This window comes from Helicoverpa armigera, chromosome 26 (assembly GCF_030705265.1).
Source record: "Helicoverpa armigera isolate CAAS_96S chromosome 26, ASM3070526v1, whole genome shotgun sequence".
Taxonomy (NCBI): domain Eukaryota; kingdom Metazoa; phylum Arthropoda; class Insecta; order Lepidoptera; family Noctuidae; genus Helicoverpa; species Helicoverpa armigera.
In genome coordinates, this window is record NC_087145.1 from 6,699,433 (window position 1) to 6,719,480 (window position 20,048).

The 20,048-nt window shown below is 39.4% G+C and overlaps 2 protein-coding genes across 7 annotated transcripts in view; one reads left to right on the top strand and one right to left on the bottom strand.

Annotated features, from left to right (window-relative positions):
• Positions 1–2,063: 2,063 nt before the first annotated feature.
• LOC110372637 (trypsin CFT-1) lies at positions 2,064–8,239 on the top strand. Of its 2 annotated transcripts, none has more exons than XM_049849523.2 (8): positions 2,064–2,214; positions 2,918–3,027; positions 3,634–3,719; positions 4,341–4,405; positions 4,668–4,867; positions 5,289–5,448; positions 6,312–6,463; positions 7,303–8,239. In XM_049849523.2, the coding sequence occupies exons 1-8, from the start codon at positions 2,115–2,117 to the stop codon at positions 7,408–7,410; spliced, it is 981 nt and encodes a 326-aa protein (XP_049705480.2). In that variant the 5' UTR covers positions 2,064–2,114; the 3' UTR covers positions 7,411–8,239. The 2 variants fall into 2 exon arrangements, with proteins under 2 accessions (XP_049705480.2, XP_021185174.3); XM_021329499.3 differs by having other exon boundaries at positions 2,065–2,214; positions 7,324–8,239.
• Positions 8,240–10,869: 2,630 nt separating this feature from the next.
• The window catches only part of LOC110372636 (uncharacterized), a 68,421-nt gene continuing 59,242 nt past the window's right edge, over positions 10,870–20,048 (bottom strand). For 2 of the 5 annotated variants that reach the window (XM_064041834.1, XM_064041837.1), the window contains 8 exons: positions 19,904–19,987; positions 19,403–19,534; positions 17,873–17,954; positions 15,484–15,588; positions 14,341–14,549; positions 12,814–12,990; positions 11,839–11,971; positions 10,870–11,016 (listed from right to left, as the gene is read on the bottom strand). In XM_064041834.1, coding sequence (XP_063897904.1) covers positions 10,967–11,016; positions 11,839–11,971; positions 12,814–12,990; positions 14,341–14,549; positions 15,484–15,588; positions 17,873–17,954; positions 19,403–19,534; positions 19,904–19,987 — 972 coding nt within the window. In that variant the 3' untranslated portion in view covers positions 10,870–10,966. Of the gene's footprint in view, positions 11,017–11,838; positions 11,972–12,813; positions 12,991–14,340; positions 14,550–15,483; positions 15,589–16,545; positions 17,430–17,872; positions 17,955–19,402; positions 19,535–19,903; positions 19,988–20,048 lie in introns of those variants that run through there. The other 3 variants (XM_064041836.1, XM_064041835.1, XM_064041833.1) reach the window with 3 other exon arrangements.

The window sequence follows — 20,048 nt, forward strand, 5'->3', positions numbered from 1 at the left end:
GGACTGACAGGGCGGATATGAGGCGGATGACGGGGAGTAGCGACCCTGCAATTATGCCGAGTGCTCCAGGGAGAGTATACAGGACTTTAAAGTTTCGTGGTCTGGTGGAGATAATTAAAAATAAAATAATTATAAAGAGGTAAAGTTAACACCCTATGTTATTCCTGGGTCTGTGGAATTTTGAAAAGGCTTATGTTTAACTGATCACCAGATATAGTAACAAACAGCAGACAAAAATAGTAAATGATCACCAAAATGAAACTCGCATTTTAATGTAAAACTATCACCAAAGTTTTAACACTTTGCTATCCTATTTAAGTGAAATTACTCCAAAATAAATCATGCGTAAGCCAAAAATAGTAAATGATCACCAAAATTAAACCACCATTTTAAAGTAAGATTATAACCAAAGTTTTTAAATTCTGCTATCCTATTTAAGCAAAATGAGTCCAAAAAAATCATTGTTATCCCAAAAGTAGTAAATGATCACCAAAAGTAGTAAATGATCATCAAAAAAGTTTTTACATCTTGCTATCCTGTTTAAGTAAACTGACTCCAAAAAAATAAGTTCGGCCTGATAAAATAAATGTAATAACATTATGGGGACCCTTTTCCTGCACTAGCGTGGAAAATTGTCTATTGCATGCCTCTAAACAGTGCGATAAGAGTGTATTGAGAAACACATTCTTCTTCTTCTTTCTCCTGCCCTGTTCCCAATTTTACTTGGCGTCGGCGCAATATGTCATTTTCTTCCATTTTCCCCTGTCACTCGTCATACTGACACTCACGCATGCATTGCAAGCTGGACACATAACTTAATATGGCATCATAATACTTTATTTGGTAATAAGCCTACATTTTATGGCAATCACAGTGACTTATTTAGGCAAAAATAATACATTAATTTGGTCGTCAAGAGTTGGTGATCATTTACTAAATTTGGTGGTCGAATACAATTTAAAGTGAAGTCGTGACTAAAATAGCTGCTACTATTACATTTTTAGACTTTATTTTTCTGGTGTTCAGTAGATATTTCTGGTTGCAAAACTTAGGGTATCAAAGCATTTTATGGTGGTCATTATATTTGTTCCCTTTTGAAAATATTTTTTACAATAAGCACGCCCGTCCATGACCCAGCGGCAGCAGGCGAAAGTCTAAGTATAAATCTATCGTCATACGCTTGAAGTTCGGTAAAGTATAAGGAGATAACTAAGTACATCATAAAATCGTCATTAACACTTCACACGAGTAATTATAAACGTGTTATAGCGTACATTCTAAGTCATGTATATCAAACGTGTGTTCTTTATAGATACAGCACATCGGCATTTTAAACTTCGAGATTACCTACGTAGTTCAGGCGAACTTAATAAACACTAAAATTATTTGGTCTACAAGGAAAATTATATGTTTTTTATGTCTTCATACCTACAAAGTTGATAAGTAATCTGAATGGAAATTAGTACCATGCAATCGTTTTTCAAAATTAGAAAAAAAAATTACAAGTTTAGGAATCTCAACGAGTTAATTTGATGGGACAGCCCTCCAGGGGCAACTTACATAATAAATATGTTGGAGGGAAAACTCCATGTAAGCATGAACGATTGCTTTCAATGCGTTTAATGTTGATAATATAATTAAATAAATGAGTAATGACTGCTTTGCTTGCAGATAACGTAGAGATGGCGTGGCCCTTACGAGAAATCATCGGGAAGTGTATGATATAAAGCTGTTTACAGACGCGCGACTGCTGACGCTCGAAATATAAATAAATAATAATAAATAAAAATCTTTATTTTCTCTTCAATTACAGTGTTAAGTACATTACAATATGTTATATATATGGAAATATATATTATATATCACTTATAGAGTAAACCTAGTAGGTTGGAACTTGTAGACAGGTCTTATGCCTAACTCCTTCAGCATAAGAGAACATGCTTTTTTTCATAATTGCTTTTAAGGAGATTTTTGTAACTACTTTTGCTTAATCACGGCACGAGACTGCAAGTGGTAAAATTGTTGATCGCAGCGACAACAATAATTATAATCGCATATCTGTAAGCCTCGTAAGATTTCACACAAGATTGCTTTCGATAAAATAATTTATCAATATGATAAGGCCTGTATCGGCATGTAGGGCAAATCAAACGATGTGGGACAAACGAACAAATATGTGGTGTGTTACTCTATTATTAATTGCAGTTGCAAGCTGTGAGTGATATTTTTTTTCTTTTTTTTTCTTACCGGTTTTTAGTTATTTTTTTGTAACTTATGTAAAGTGTTGTGTTAGTGTCATTAAATAACTTAGAATTGTTATTTGGGTATTCTAAGTGAATGTTTCTTATGTGATTTATAAAAGAAAATATTTCGAAACATGACCTAAAAGTGATTAAATATTTGGTAGAATAAAATTTTATGTTAATTTTTTTATTTCATTGTTAAGATTTTCGGATCAAAGAATAATTGAAATTATTTTACCTACATGTATGTAATCTTTATCCGCTAGTGGAAAATACGTAGCGTTGTTAATACCTATCAATTAATTATCAGTTTTAAGATAAAAGTGCACTTCCCTTACTATTAGTAAAACCCATACCTAATTATGTCTGTTACGATAATTTTATTTTCCTTTTAGTCAAAAAAACTGATGGAAAAATATATTTAGGTATCCAAGCGCATCAACGTCATTATGCAAAACATCAATCAACGAATCAGGGTGCTTGCACCATTTTACTGTAACCAAACCATAACCAGCCGTGGAATTGCCATCAATTGTTCAAATCGGCGATTTGACAACTGAAAATGGTTCGGTTATCGTTATAGCTAAATGGTGCAACTTAAAAATGCGATTGCCTATTATTATATTTTGTTTCGCTTCTTATTTTGTTGAAACTACGTAAACTTCTGTTGTCAGGTAATGCAGAATCATTTGAATTAAAGACGGCTGAGCTGCCTCCTCAGACTGTCAGTCGAATTGTAGGCGGCGTGGAGACCACCGTGGAAAGGTACCCGTTTATCGTTCAGGTAAGGTCCTGCATGCCGCAACTAAAACGCTAATTCACCGGCAGTATAAACGTCAGTTTTAAAAACAAGTGTTTACTATGAATTTTCACGTCCATTTTAAATTTAAAACAGTTGTTTAAGAAAAAACGGACGTTCATGTTCTCAGTTTACCTTCACTTCAACTTCAGTTTAAAACTTGGCTCTAAATGTCATGCTACAGAATATGCTGATGAAACTGAGTGCCAGTTACATGGAGCGACTGCCTAACTGACTTCCTCAACCCAGTCTCCGAGCGACCTGATACTCATTGTTGTCATTTGTCGGATTCTGACGGAACTTTTGACCTACATATAGATACTCATTTCCCTAATCCACCGGTGATATATCACGAATTTTATGTATTTGTGATATTGAATCATCATCTCCCGAGCCTTTTCCCAACTATATTAAAGTCGGCTTCCAGTCTAACTGGATACAGCTGAGTACCAGTGTTTCACAAGGAGCGACTGCCTATCTGACCTCCTCAACCCAGGCAACCCAATTAAATACCCCTTAGTAAGACTGGTGTCAGGCTTACTGGCTTATATTACTACTTAATGATATATCTGGTTTATTGATGTGTTGCAGGTATTATACAATGCACAGTTCTATTGCGGAGGGTCCCTGCTGACGTCACGCCATGTGCTCTCTGCGGCTCACTGCTTCGTCAATGAGTGAGTACAATAGTGTCACTAGTTGTCCCTACCCACCTATGTACTTTTGGCTTAAGTCCGAGCTGGCCACGAGACCTAAGCCTTACTTTTTTTTTACCCGTGAACTGTTAGAGCGCATGTCACTTCCGATCTTAAGTTTTGCTAATGATATTTAAAAGTATTTTTGTAAAATGTTTAGAAACAAAAATATTACTAACAAAACCTTTCGCTCTGCTCCTGTCAAATCTATGGACTAAATGCAAGCAACGCTATAATAGCTATTTGTTACGATAAAGCCAGTAAATCAACTTATATTTGTTTTATAAAGAATGTAATAAAGAAAACGACGTTAAATAACATGATATCATTAGATAAATATAAAATTAAGCACCATCGATTCAAGCGCTACATTTATTAGCAAGGACTTCCCCGTTCTTATCGCGCCGAACAACAAAAATGTGAATTGTACGTTACGCGTGTTTATTAATTTATCTTTTTAGAGCCCTACCTAAGTATTATTATAGATTTCTTATCAACAGGACAAACTATCTACTGATTGTAAACATAATCAAGCCCGGTTCTTTTGACCCAAACAAACTTCCTCTAGTTTCTAAAATGAATAAAGATCCGATTTGTTTGCAGTTTCGGCTATGTCCTACCCGCGAATCGCTTCGCCATCAGGATGGGCACAACATTCCTGAACACTGGTAAGTTTGGATAACTTATGCCCATTTTCACCAACAAATACCTAAATTTAGGAATCCCCTAAGAGCATTTACGGAACACTTAATAAGAGTTTCGTTTTCACCAAAGTTTAGGTATCCCTTATCCATAGTTATTTATGTCAAAATTGGCAGAGCCCTTATTCTAAGTGGCACTTAGATTAAGAGATTGTTGGTGAAAACGGGCATTAATATCTTGTTCCAGCTGAAAGTTAAAATAGGTCTTAATTCTGCATGATATAAACAGGTGGATCCCTGCACCAAGTATCGCAAGTGATAGTCCACGAATCGTACAACAACCCGTCCCGGGATAACGACGTGGCCGTGGTGGTGTTGAGTACAGCAGCTACCCTCAGCTCCAGCGTGCAGTTAGCGGTCCTCGGGGCCCGGGGACAGGAGCTACCTGACAACACCACCGTCACTGCTGTCGGGTGGGGACTCACACATGTAAGTACGAGAATATCAGCAATTATGTTCAAAAATATACCTGATCGGCCATTGACAGCTCTTGAATATAAACGGACGAAAGTGCACAGGTACCTAAACGTCCAATCCAAGACGCAAATATCGCTGTCTAAGGTACATTTTGGAAGCGAGCTGCCGACTGCATGAAAGCGGTCGTTATCTGAGAGTAGGTACCTGCACGTGCTGTTGTTCTAAAACGGTTTCATGGTTACACGCAGTTCGCTTCCAAAACACATCTACAAGCAGAATAAGCACTCGGTTTGATTTTGAAAATCTTTCACGTCATAGCTGGCGTTTTCATACAAATTGAAAGTAAATGTTTCTGACAAACCAATGAGGATTGTAATTAACTTTTTGCAAAAAAGGGCATTACGCTAGATTGCAAAAACTCTTTGTTGAACAGGTGAACAACACAATGCCGTCGACAGTGCTGAATGAGGTGACGGTAATGAAAGTCAACCGGTCTGTCTGCGAGGATCGATACCGTCTCCTGGAGGAGATACACTCCGTCCCATTCCCGGTCACCAATACCATGATTTGCGCAGGAATACTCGATGTTGGAGGTAAGCTAATAATAATATAATTGGGAAGTCTATCCTCGGGCGTAAGTGGCGAAACTTGGAGAGGCCTTTGTCCAGCAGTAGACATCTTTCAGCTGACACAACGACTATTCCCGGAGGACATGGACATTTTTGTACAATACTGGGCAGCGTAGTAAACATAACATAATATTCATTATTTGGATATTAAAATAATTACTTATCAATACGTAGTGCAGACCTATAGCAGCTGATTAGGTACAGCTGCATCCGGTTAGACTGAAAGCCGAACACAGTTGGGAAAAGGCTCGGGAGATGACGTAGTACAGACCTTTGCCTAAGTTAGCGACAATATAGGTACGTCGAGTGCTCGGTCCGACGACCAATCGCAAATCTTATCTAATTGATAATTAAAATCATCTTTATCTATAACAACAACAAATTATACCTACCCTTCACTAGGTTAGTAAGTACCTAATTGGTTCCAATTAAAACTCAAGATAATAAGTTTCTTTGTATTCCGTCTTTTTAGTAGGTTTTCCCAATCGTATTTGTGTACCCGCACTTATCTTAGGGCTTTTAACTATCACACTTGTTCTTTTCTACACGTGTGCAGAAGCACAGATTACTTAATAATAGACTCAGGTACAAACACCCAACAATTAATCTAACCTTTTACATTTGCCCATACTGGACAGCAATAAATAAGGCTTGATTATTTGATTTGGGAACTAACTAATAATACATTGGGGTAGGTACCTAATTTAGTTCCTCCTACACTCCCTATAAGGCCATGTACTACTGCTTCGACACTAGAAAAGGTCTAAAATATAGTTTGGCATGTAAACTTCCAAATCCAAACTTAAAGTAAGTTAACTCCGTTTCAGGCAAGGACGCATGCGGTGGCGACTCGGGCGGGCCGCTACTCTACGGCAACGTGCAGGTGGGAGTCACCTCGTGGGGCTGGAGCTGCGCCGAGCCGATCTGGCCCGGCGTGTACGCCAGGGTCGCGAATTACACCGACTGGATCGAAGCTAAGGTAACCACCGACATTAACGGCCTACGCATACACACCGCGAGTTCAAAACGAGCCGTTGACACCATTTCGACAGTTTTTCTTAAAATTGTGTGGTTACTTAGAAAGTTTAACGTGATAATTCATAACAAACAGAAAACTGACGCTTATGTTAATAAATGAGACCTTTTTCACAAGGTAGGAGATCAGAAAATGATTTGGCTGGCTATAGTAGAGTGGAAAGTGCAGTGTGAGTAGTGTGCTTCTTTCTGGAACCCCTCGTATTGCAGGGCCGCGGTAACTCGCGCGAACAATTTTTCAAATTGTTTCGAAGAAGGGTGAGGGAAGGCAGTAGTTGGCACACAATTAGTTATCTGTAGATACCGCTAAAAGCATTTATCAAACAGCGTAGGTACAGCCATTGATGTATAAAAAGTAAGATAAACAGTTATTTTATTGATTCTCTGTTATCTATGTTGTTAAATAATATCGATTGATTGTAAAAGGAAACATGTGTACGTAAATTATAGATTTCAAACTTGTTTGGTTTAAAATAATTCAGGTTGGTCTAGCTTATTTGGCTTAGGTTTTAACAGTAACGTTTGTGACACAGCTAGTGAGGTAACTAATTATTACAAAATAATAAAAGCGAAATTTTTATAGATATATTTGAGTTTTTTCAAGCAAAGACCACTCGTTGGATGTTCATGAAATTTGCCAGTAATGTGGCTATATCAGACGTATTTTCTACGGGAATTCGATTTTTCGGGACGGGGATGGAGCCGCAGGCGAAAGCCTGTTATCGATATAAGTTAAAATATCAATAAAATCAACAATGACCCGTACAATTAGGGTCTTCTCAGATTTCTTTATCTTCGTTACAGATACAGCAATACAACTCGGCTGGCATCAGCAGAGTCGGGGCCGTTACTCTACTCACGCCTATATTGTTCCTGATACTCAACTTATAAGATATTACTAGCGAGACAAGTGAGGGAAGCTTCTAGAATGCTTGAAGTTTCAAGCCAAAAAAAATGTGATTTATGTAAAGCATGGATGCCGAATCTTGGCGAAACTGAAATTAGCTTCCTATAGTTTACTACTCATAACTATTCTGACTTTTTAGACTGAAGTTAGCGTAGCTGACGCTTAGCCCAAAGCTTGATTAGCTAACTTCAGGGTCGCCAAGATATTACATCGGTGTGAAACTTTCTTGTCTCTAGATAATATTGAAAAAAATACGTACAAATTAGAATAACTGCCATCGTCATTCGGGTTATGATAATATGTGATTGAATAGACCAGTCAAAATAACAATAAAATCCCATATAATATTATTACGAATATTAGATACGCGACGCTTTTCAGTTTTTTATGTGGTGAGTGAGAGGCGTGTGAATAGCCTACGGGACACGGTGTTATATTCGATATAATGCGAATGGCGGCGGGAAGACCATTATGTCAGTCCTTGTCGGTGGTCAGATGCCATCTATTGGTCACTTGCGAGCAATCTTTGGGCGTGCGGAATCATCAAGACACTCAATTGTGTTACTCTTTTATGAAAAATAGCAAAATAATGGTTCAAAATGCGGGAAAACTAACTTATTTATTATTTTAGAATATCTGCCTTGAAACTAAATGCCTTATTGACGCTTCACCGCTATGGTTATAGTTATTTTGACTGGGCTGTTTTTTTTTTTTATATATAAGATTAATGTAGTATCCAGTGACCTTTTGTATTGAAACTAGTTGACTAATAAATAAAATTGTAAATATTGAATTAAAAATGATTTGGTTAAATGTTTTGTTATACTGCTGAACTACCTGTTATCCAAAATTGCTGAAAAAGCAATCTGTCAGCAGTTGTCGCAGTATTTGGAGGAAAACAGTATACTTCCGGAGTTACAGTCAGGCTTTCGTAAGCAACGTGGTACTTCGACCGCTCTGCTGGATGTGACGGATAACATCCTATCTGCACAGGACAAGGGCATGTGCACAATTCTGGTTTTGCTAGATTTTTCACGTGCCTTTGACTGCATCAATATTGAGTTGCTTCTCTGCAAGCTCAAGTATTACGATTTGATGATAATGCTATAAAATGGTTTAGGAGCTATCGAAGCAATCGGCAGCCGCGTGTTGAAGTACGACTGAGCAATGGGTCAACCCTGACCTCGTCACTTACTCCCGTCAATAGAGGAGTTCCGCAGGGCTCAATACTGGGCCCCCTGATCTTCATTTTATACTGTGCTGGCATCGTGAACTCGCTAAAGCGGCGTAGGTATCACATTTACGCAGATGATGTGCAAGTGTACGTCTCGTTTGTTCCTATACCCTATCCACGAAAGCAAGAGCTAAAAGGTAAACAAAGAATGACAGTTTTTCAAGATGGCGGTATAACCCGACCGATGACAGAACGTCACATTTTTGTGTAAAATGTTCGCAGTATCTGTGATTTTGTCATCGGTCGGTTTATACCGCCATCTTGAAAAACTGTCATTCTTTGTTTACCTTTTAGCTCTTGCTTCCGTGGATAGAGTATAGTGAATATTTAAAAGCTCTGGGAGATCTGAACGAAGATCTTAACAGGATAGCGAGTTGGGCAGAGGTCAACGGCTTGGTACTTAATCCCACTAAGACTAAATATATGATATTTGGAACAAAGTTTCAAATTAGTGTCCTACCGTCTACAATGCACGTTGTCCTCATGGGTGAGTCGGTTGACCGAGTTAATGAAGCGCGTAATCTGGGTCTGACCATGGATGCGGAGTTGAGGTATGAGGCACACGTGGCAAAGTCAGTGCGCGCATGTTTCTACCGGCTTAAAATCCTGTATAAAATAAGGCCTTATTTGTCGGAGGAATTGCGTGTGCAGCTGGTTGAGTCACTTGTGCTTTCTAACCTTAACTATGCAGACACAGTTTACGGTCCTCGATTGCTGGCACGAACGAAACACCTGATCCAGAGAGCGCAAAACGCCTGCGCCAGATTCTGCTTTAAAATACCGCCAAGAACTCACGTCACTCCATTTATTAATGAACACTCCATCCTTAAGATGAATTCACGCCGCAAGTTACACCTGGCTTGCCTACTCTTTGGGGTTATAAAGTACAAAGAACCGTCCTATTTGTATAGCAAACTTAGCTTCATTGCTAGTAAGAGAGAACGCCCGGTAAGGCAATGCTCACAGCAACTCTCCACGGAACCGCACAGCACTGCGGCCTTCAGAGGCAGTTTTAGGTACGCTGCTACTAAATGCTGGAACAATATTCCTCCGCCAATAAGAAATGCCAAAACTCTTGGTACTTTTAGAATACACCTTCGAAAGTTCCTCATTAACTCACAAAAAGAACTTGGTATGACGATCTCAAACACGTCCATAATATAGCGATAGCAGGTACTTACCTGCCGTGATGGTGTTTCGTCGCCGTATTCCGGTTCACTCGTAGTCTGAGAGAACTAATACTAGTAGTTTACCTAGTAACACATTTCTACACTTCAATATTAATCATAGTTCACATTCAAGCACAACACACACACAGAACATAAAACACTTACTTCAAGTATTTGAATATACACAGCACACACACCAATAGTCTACTCGACGTCCGTGCGTCATTTTTTAGGGATCCAGCAGAATACCAGCGTCAGGAATTCTACCTGACACATGCTGAGTTGGACTCCCATTCGGTGCAAACGTAAGACACTGCAGCGCGCCGTTAATCTCTGATTGTATTTCATATTTTATGTTTCTCTTTCTACCCACTTCTTGTTTTGTTTTATTTTTCTTATTGTGTATCTTTGTGGTGTCTTTTTGTTTGTCTGAATAAATGTTTTATCTATCTATCTACCTACAAAAAATGAGGGTTTTCGATACTTTTTCTGCCGCCAGGCGGCGCTTCATAAGCGTCAGGTCCAAACAGCTGTCAAATAGTATGGAATTGTAGGTGCCGAACTTATTGTTTATTGAAATTCTGTTATATTGGAAGTGTTATTGATTTTATTATGGACTACGGTCAGAATAAGGTTTCCGAACTAAAAATTGAGCTAAGAGAGAGGGTGCAAAAGTCACTGGTACTAAGGAAAAGCTTGTTGAAAAATTTGTTAACACAATATGATTTAGTTTTTTTTATTTACTCAACCGCAATAGTAAAACAATAATGCAGTGCTTTAATTATAAAATAAAAAAAACACTAAAATCGTTCACTATTCATAGTAAAGATAAGCACTTTGACAGTTACCTGGACCTGACGACTCGGTGCTGCCACCTCGTGGACGCCATTTTAGAAAACCCTCATTACAAAAGTAGCATATTTGTGACATATACTACATATTAGACATATATGGATTGGATTGGTACATTATTCTAATCGACTCTGCGTTTTTGGTCCATAAATTTTGGAGCAGGATAAGTGTCAAATAAAAGCACAATATTTAGATATCACATATGAATATTTTATTTACGAGTAGTGATATAGATATATTACAGGTTACAATAAATATAAGGTACAAGGTGATCCGCTACACTCGTCATAAGATGGCGGGCTGCACTGACATCAACACCACCTGCCGACACACCGCTGGAACAACAAACACACCATATTAGTATTTATCGATAAATATACTATGGTGACTAGCTAGCCAGGTCAGGCAAAAGTACCAATGCAACTTTTCTAAGTTTGTTTATACTTTCTAAGTATATCTTAGACACCATTGACTGTGTTTCGGATGGCATGTTAAACTGTAGGTCCCGGCTGTCATTGACCATCCTTGGCAGTCGTTACGGGTAGTCAGAAGAAAGTAAGTCTGACACCAGTCTAATCAAGGGGTATTGGGTTGTCTGGGTAACTGGGTTGAGGAGGTCAGATAGGCAGTCGCTCCTTGTAAAGCACTGGTACTCAGCTACATCCGGTTAGACTGGAAGCCGACTCCAACATAGTTGGAAAAAAGGCTCGGAGGATGATGATATGAATGAAAAAGGTTTTACACTATTATAAGATAAATTTTATTATAACTCTAATTTTAAGGACTGCTCAAAGAACATCCTATCTCTGACATATTTTGTTTGTTATACTGCGGAGCTAAAATAGTTGAACAGATTTGGACGAAATTTTTCATGAAGATTGATGGAACACTGGTAGACTGCCCACCAAGTAGGACATCTTCAGGTAGGATGTGTTCGTTGCATTATTGCTATCAGTGTGTTCTGTATTTCTCCTACAAAACTTGGTTACCGATTATCAGTCGTGGCCGGTAAGCCTAATACTAATTATTTTGCATCATCTGTAAAGTAGTGATCACGACGCTTTCAAGCTGGGGTGAAAATATCTAGACTGTTAGAATATATTTCCAAGGTAACAGAGGAATCCTGGTGGTTAGTTAGGTAAGGTATGTTGCGTTACCCCTGTCGGTGATGGTCTCGTAGGTGACGAGGCTGGCGGCGTGCTGCGGCCGCGCGGGGCACAGCACGGCGTCGCCCGCCACCGCCACGCCCTGCCACCGGGACAGCTCCTCCACGGCCGACACGCTGCCCGCCTGTGCACACAAATAATGATGATAATCTATCTTTAATATCTAATCTAATAAATAGTTCAGGCAAGTACCAATGCAACTTTTCTAAGTTTGTATGTACTTTCTAAGTATATCTTAGACACCATTGACTGTGTTTCGGATGGCACGTTAAACTGTAGGTCCCGGCTGTCATTGAACATCCTTGGCAGTCGTTACGGGTAGTCAGAAGCCAGTAAGTCTGACACCAGTCTAACCAAGGGGTATCGGGTTGCCCGGGTAACTGGGTTGAGGAGGTCAGATAGGCAGTCGCTTCTTGTAAAGCACTGGTACTCAGCTGAATCCGGTTAGACTGGAAGCCGACCCCAACATGATTGGGAAAAAGGCTCGGAGGATGATGATGATGAAATAGTTTTTTTTTTAATATGAATAATTTAAAATAATATTTAATAAAATTATGTCTTCCTAGCCAATTACCGGCTACGGTAGCTATTCTCATATAAGATTGCCGGATATAATACTATAGTGCACAAGCATTTGCTTGGACACAGGTGCACTCACTACTCCTTCACTCTCATGGCGCGATGGGACGGCAAGCCGACACCACCGGAGAGAGATCACAAGCAGGACCGATATTTACGTGCTCAATTATTTAAAGCAGTAGTTTATTTGCGTGATATAAAAGTCATATCAAGTCATATTTAGTTATGCTCTTTCAAATGGAGTAAAGATAGTGTATAGCCTGAGAAAGGACATATTATTTTATCTTGTTGACAGAGAATCAGCAATAGATTTTATAAAAGCTTTAACTTAAATGGATCTTTCTACAACTGACGGTAAGGCTGGTTAGTTATAGAAGAATTGCTTACCTCGTTGTGCACATGGGCGGCATACTTGTCGTCCCGGAAGGGCAGGAAGCCGTCGGCCGGGGACAGGCGCAGCGCGCGGTCGAGGACGGCGCACGTGAGCGCCCGCGCCGTCTCCACCACCAGCGCCGCCCCGCACACATCCTCCTCAGACTCCGGCGGGGATGGGGGAGATGCCTGCTAAAACGTACACAATATCTCCATTAAAAAAATTCGTAAAAAACAACGAATTCAAATGTATTTATTTTTGCGAATATGGGTACATACATGTAGATCTTATTTTATTTTACAAAAGGAGCGTTGACCATATCCTACCAATATCCTAAGGCTTGCAAAATTAAACTGTTAGATGCAAAAAACAGAAAAAAGGCAAATTGTATAATTCTAATTGTATAATTTATCTTCTAAAAATTCTCTTACGCAAAAGCGAAGTTCTTAACAAGAACTTTTCGACAAATAAACACTTTTTATCATTGTTTTTCTGTATCGTCGCATTGTGTGCATGTTATTTGTAATTGAATTTAGATATATGTAAGTACTTCTAAGAACATAAGGTGTTTGCCTATAATTTAGTTATGCATTTAGCTTGTAACTTTTTGCATGTACATATTTTTCCGTCGTTTTCCGGCTGCCATACACATTTTATCGATTTCCGACATTATTGTTATAATTTGTAAACCGGGACACACTGCTGGCTGAAGCAGAAAAAGAAGTACCCAAAATCTACTGTTTCGTTTCTGTGCTTCAACTTCAAAGTTATTTAACACTTTGCCGAGAAGTAATAAAACTATATTTTTGTATCTATCTAACACTGTATTTTTGCACGGTTCCTTATAGTCCGACTGGTTAACACTTTACGCAGTCTATAGGCTAGTAAACGAAATCACGGACGATACGTAATATTATACATATTTATTGCCGACTGATACACAGGGAACTACATAACAGACATTATTCATAAGTGTTTAGACAGACCCCACAATATTAAGACGATCTATTGGAATCTGCAGTTAGCTGCCAGCAAGGTGATCCCCTCGGATCAGTAATTTTCAGCCACGCCATTCATCCAATCATTCGAAAACAAAATTTTACCAAAAGCGAATTATTTACTTCCGACAGGACTGACAGACAACTGTCAATTTCTTAAATGACAACTTAAAAATCAATAGCGCCACAGATTAAGTAAATAGACACAACAGTCTAGCCGCCTCCTTGGAGTTCCCACACTATACCAAACTTTTTTAAAATTTATTTAGGAAAAAAAATTCAATGATATTTCGGAACGCCTACACATAATTAATATGCATTCAGCCATAACAAGTATTATTCGATAGTGTTGTTTTGGCCCAAATTTTTTATCTTCTGCATCAGGCACTGCCGTCACATTGAGGCATGGGTTGGCCCACAAGCTGAGGAATATGTGGATAATGAGATGGTTTGAAGGCCTGCCGCTGCGGCTGAGGCCGGCCAGCAAGCAGCAGCTGTTCTTTGAGTGAAACATGGTGTGTAAAGCCTTCTGGTACTACTGACCTCGTGCTGAGCTCGTCCCGGGTGTATGATGGTGGTGGTGGTGCCGGCGAGGGCGTCGTGCACGAGGTACGCGTGGGCGCGGGTGTCGGTGATGACGTATGTGTCGCCGCCCGCCTCTGAGCACACGGAGTTGTTGTCGGCGCAGGAGACCGAGTCCAGTGCTCCTGACCCGTACGACCCGCTTTGAAGAAGATCCAGCTTCTCTTTTTCTGAAAAATGTTATGTCAACATTCAATACGCAAACTTCTGAATCGGTTTCTGAAACTACTCTCTGTTTGAAAGCCTTAGTAGGTGCTCAAACCATTTAGAACATTGACCTATTAAAACCTATTCTTATGCCATCGACACCACTTTCACAGTGAACTTGTAAGTGATAAGGTTTGTTGTTACATCATTATGACCTCAAAAATTTCATAACATTTTCTGTATGAGATCTCCAACTCTCGGGATAGTATTTCAAATGTCTTTTTACATAATTTCCCTCAAGCTTATCCTCTTATACAATGTGTCCCGGGGATAAGTGACCGCCCGAAATTTTTTGAATATTTGTACAAAATTAAGGATAATTTCCTTTATATTTGGGACTTACCGCCCTTGTTTTTTTTTTAATGATTTTTTAAATTTTTTAGTAAATACTGTGACGTGCTGCAGTTTTTTTAAGATATTTCCTAAGTTTTTACATCTTTTTAAATTCTTTTTCTTTATTGACTAGCCGACATCATAGTTTATCAATTAAAATTATCAAACATAACAAAAATGTAATACAACATTTATTAGAAAAAAAGAAAATAAAAATTCAAAGAAAATAACGCCTTTTTTTTCAGTTTTTTCAAAATAAGTCCAATAAATGCCCCCTTAATATCACTTTCTTTTAATTTATTAATAAACTACATGATATTTCCTACAATAGCTCAGAACAATGTTTGCTGCTATTTCAAACATATGCAAAAATACAGTCAGTTGAAATTTGCAAAAAAAGAGCAAAGCCTGTTATTAACAGGCCTGACAATAAAAATTTTTTTATGTTTTTTTTCAAAAATATCTAAGAAATTATCCTTAATTTTGTACAAATATTCAAAAAATTTCGGGCGGTCACTTATCCCCGGGACACATTGTATAATAATATCCAGCCTATATTCTCACCGTGGTCGCCAGGCAGCAGCCTGCACAGCTCGTAGCCGCGACAGGGCGCAGCACGGGACACGCGGAACCGCGTCGACCGCGACTCCCACTCCGGGCCCAGCTCTGCTAACAATGTACAGTACACTTCAGTATATTATGAACTAACTGTCACCCGCGTCACAGGGGAACTACTGACCGTACTCAGATAAAACAGAAAAAAACTATGTTCACCAGGGATAGTGTAGTTTCCCAACAGTGAGATTTTTTTTATTTGGTTCAGTAGTTTTGGAGTGTATTCATGTCAAAAGCAAAAAGTCTTTTGCTCTCTCTGTGTGTATTTTAAATTTTTGTCTTATTTTTGTGCCAAATAAAGGTATTTTCTTTCTTTCAGATATGTATTGGGATAGTAGTGTTCCCAAGGACATGAATATGCGACTAACAGGAAGATGCTCTCAACTTTCCTTGGTGGAAGTTATATTTACTTTATAAGTACCAACTTATAAGTACTTTATAAGTAAACGAGGGGTATCCCAAGAGACCCCTCGTTTTTGTTTATTATATCAAAGCTTAACACACAAATAAGGCTACTTTTATATTTATTTCGGGTAGAATAAAACACATTCAATTTCAAAATTTAATCAACAACATATCAGTAAAACAAACAATGTATTTATTATTTCTCTTTATTTCAGGTAACATGATCTTATACAATAAAATTAATACAAATTATTTGTTATTTACATTAAATTAAACTTATAAATAGGGATCAAACATTAAGTACTAATCAGAATCTTGCATACTATACACATAAAATTAATAATCTTCTGGTCACTTCTGTAAACCAGTAGTATATCTCTATCAAAAATTTGCAATATTAACAAACACCATACAGGCTTTTTATCTTACACCATAATCATCTCCCGAGCCTTTTCCTAACTATGTTGGGGTCGGCTTCCAGTCTAACCGGCTGCTGCTGAGTACCAGTCTTTCACTTTCTTTCTTACACCAACCATTCTTCTATAATATGTCCTGCGCAGTTGGCTAATCTCTTTATATGAGAACAGCCACCGTGGTCGATAATCGGCTAGGAGGACATCGTCATCTTACACCGAAGAGATCTAAATAAGTGATATATAGAAGTATAATGAGTTTCATTTCCAGGATATTATTTGGAAAACATTCATTTTGTTTTACAAACGAAGTTTTATTTGTTTCTTTCTCTTTATTTAGGATGTTTTTATCAATACCATTGGTTTGAGGTGTAAAAATTTGTTGTTTTAAAATTCTGCGGTGTCGAGATTTCTTCTTACATGAATGTCGTGATATCTGAGGATCTTTTTCAAAATGTGGTGCATTTCTATTGCTATGTGTTTGAGTTTCTTTACCAAGGGAGTTGTTCTTGCCTTCTATAATATTCGATAGCAACGACATAAGAGGTTTTTCATCACAATAGTTAGCTTGAGGATATTTATGATTTATTGTTCTTTCAACATAAGATTTTTCATCAAAATTTCTATATGGTCGAATATAAGTATTGACGCTATTTCTAAGTAATGCAACCTCTTTCTTTAATTCCATATTCTGTATTTCAGATTTTTCTAGTTTTTTGCTAATCAGTAGAACTTCTGTTTTGAGATCTGATATATTATTTAGGAGTTTTGTAACATTTTCTTGAAGTAATGTTATTTTATTGTCATTATGTTCTTTAAATCCCTTAGTTTCTTTTGGTAATTGCTCAATAACTTGTACCTTATTATTGCTCAGCTCTTCTATATTTTCCGTAGTTTCAGTGTCGGTAGAAATATTCATATCTTCATGTACCCCTTTCTTCTTGTCACACTTGCAGGTATTTGTTGAAGAAGCGTCGTGTAATAAGTTTAACTTATTTTGTAGAAACGCGATGATTTCGTGTAGAATAGCGGAATGGCAATGTTCACAGTTCGTCGGAGTAATATGAGGTTTATTATCTGTAATTTGGTAATGACTTTCTTTTTCAATAAAAGTTAAGGATTTTGTACGTTCATGTTAAGATAGATCAAGTACATTCTGGTATGATTCTAAGACAGAATTTCGTACGGATTGAAAATTTCACAATATCCTTGATACAAAATCTTAGGGTCCATTGCAGCATTAAAGAATCAGTTGCAGCAATTTTACGACTGTTTGGTTATCATTATAGTTAAATGATGCATCCCACCCTTACTTAATCTTAGTTGCTATATAAATGAATTTCTTGTCCTTTTCCTTTTCATTCCACTTATGCCGAAAACGGCAACAACCGATTTTTTAACCAGACAATATGAATAGAGAATGAATGAATGAAGAACGAGAGACAAAAGTTAGTTATGTACAAATCGCGGGGAGAAAATCTAGTATATAATAATTATAAATGTTAGTACATAATAAATACCTTCATAAGTGTTGACTGCACTATCGTTGATGGTCGCCGCGAGCATTTCATGCTCTTCCGCGTTGTGCTCTATGAACACATCCTGTCAACAAAAAAAAAAGGTTACCCTATTGTCTATGCTGTATTTTACTATGAAGAAACCAAAAAGCCTGTTAGATACCTTTGGAATATTTGGAATACATTGCTGAAAAAAAATTGTGAAAAATTATTAAATGACCCCGCTGTGGGTTAGCAGCGTGAGTGTCAGACTTTTACTGACTAAAAATGTAACGAGTTCCTTCGTAGGCCTTTTATGTACCAGGGCCCAGGCAGTTCTTTTGAACTATCCCGCAGCCCTGGCAGACCTTGGCCCTGGTTGGCCCCGCTGGGGTTGCTGACATCTCCTTGACTCACGCGTGGAACAACGCGCGCCGTCGACACGGGTCTGTCGTCTAAGCAGACAGAGGGACGATGAGCCACCCGAACTCACCGCTCACAGACCCACGCCTACGGTGGCCGGGAGTCATCTCGCGACACCCCAAGCCCGTGATGTCTACCTGGTCCAGCGCGGCGGCCGGGATGAGAGGTGCGAACTCTCTGTCATTCCGCCTCCTCCTTCTCGAGCATGATCGCTTCGCTTCGCCGAAGGAGGTGACGGCATCCCATTCCCTCTCGCCCCGGACCATGGCCTGAACCAGGGCCGGACGCGAGAGGTCGCCGAGACCTAAAGCCTTCAATATAATACATTACCTTTGGCGGCGCATGCTTGTAGTGCAGGCTGATCTTGGACAGCTCGTGGTCGAGCTCGGCTGACTACACCTGCAGTATACAGTACATACCTTGGGCGGCGCATGCTTGTAGTGCAGGCTGATCTTGGACAGCTCGTGGTCGAGCTCGGCTGACTACACCTGCAGTATACAGTACATACCTTGGGCGGCGCATGCTTGTAGTGCAGGCTGATCTTGGACAGCTCGTGGTCGAGCTCGGCTGACTACACCTGCAGTATACAGTACATACCTTGGGCGGCGCATGCTTGTAGTGCAGGCTGATCTTGGACAGCTCGTGGTCGAGCTCGGCTGACTACACCTGCAGTATACAGTACATACCTTGGGCGGCGCATGCTTGTAGTGCAGGCTGATCTTGGACAGCTCGTGGTCGAGCTCGGCTGACTACACCTGCAGTATACAGTACATACCTTGGGCGGCGCATGCTTGTAGTGCAGGCTGATCTTGGACAGCTCGTGGTCGAGCTCGGCTGACTACACCTGCAGTATACAGTACATACCTTGGGCGGCGCATGCTTGTAGTGCAGGCTGATCTTGGACAGCTCGTGGTCGAGCTCGGCTGACTACACCTGCAGTATACAGTACATACCTTGGGCGGCGCATGCTTGTAGTGCAGGCTGATCTTGGACAGCTCGTGGTCGAGCTCGGCTGACTACACCTGCAGTATACAGTACATACCTTGGGCGGCGCATGCTTGTAGTGCAGGCTGATCTTGGACAGCTCGTGGTCGAGCTCGGCTGACTACACCTGCAGTATACAGTACATACCTTGGGCGGCGCATGCTTGTAGTGCAGGCTGATCTTGGACAGCTCGTGGTCGAGCTCGGCGAGCTGCGCCGCGTGCCGGCTCTTGTGTGCCGGCGCCGTCTCCGCGGCACCGCCGGCCTCCGCTGACAACACCTGGTGTAGATAATAACGTACTTGTAGATAAATGGAACTAGGTAAAAATATGTAAAAATGGACATGAAACTGTGACCGTACAGTGCATGAATCATTACAAATATTAAAAGTGGCTATCACGCCAAGAATACTAAAACGATTTAAATGAAATTTGTATTTTGGCTTTAGACTGCATGTGTAAGATATTCGAGAGCCTGAGACGTACGATACTTTTATCCGGGTGCAACTAATGGAAAGCAAAAGGAACTCGAGACGCGGTGAAAAGTTAGTTCGAAACTAAATAAACGAACAATCTGGATGTGTTTTAAAATACATTATGATACAAAGTTATTATTTCAAAAGATAACACATATACTATAGGTAACTCACCTTAGGCATGTTGTGGAGAGGCGGTCGGTGTGTTGGTGACAGCGCGGGGCTGTATTCTAGGGGAGACTGCGGCGATACGGGACCCTGAAGAAGAATATATTTTTTATAGCACAGATATTACGTACATACCTAATATTTAAGAGTA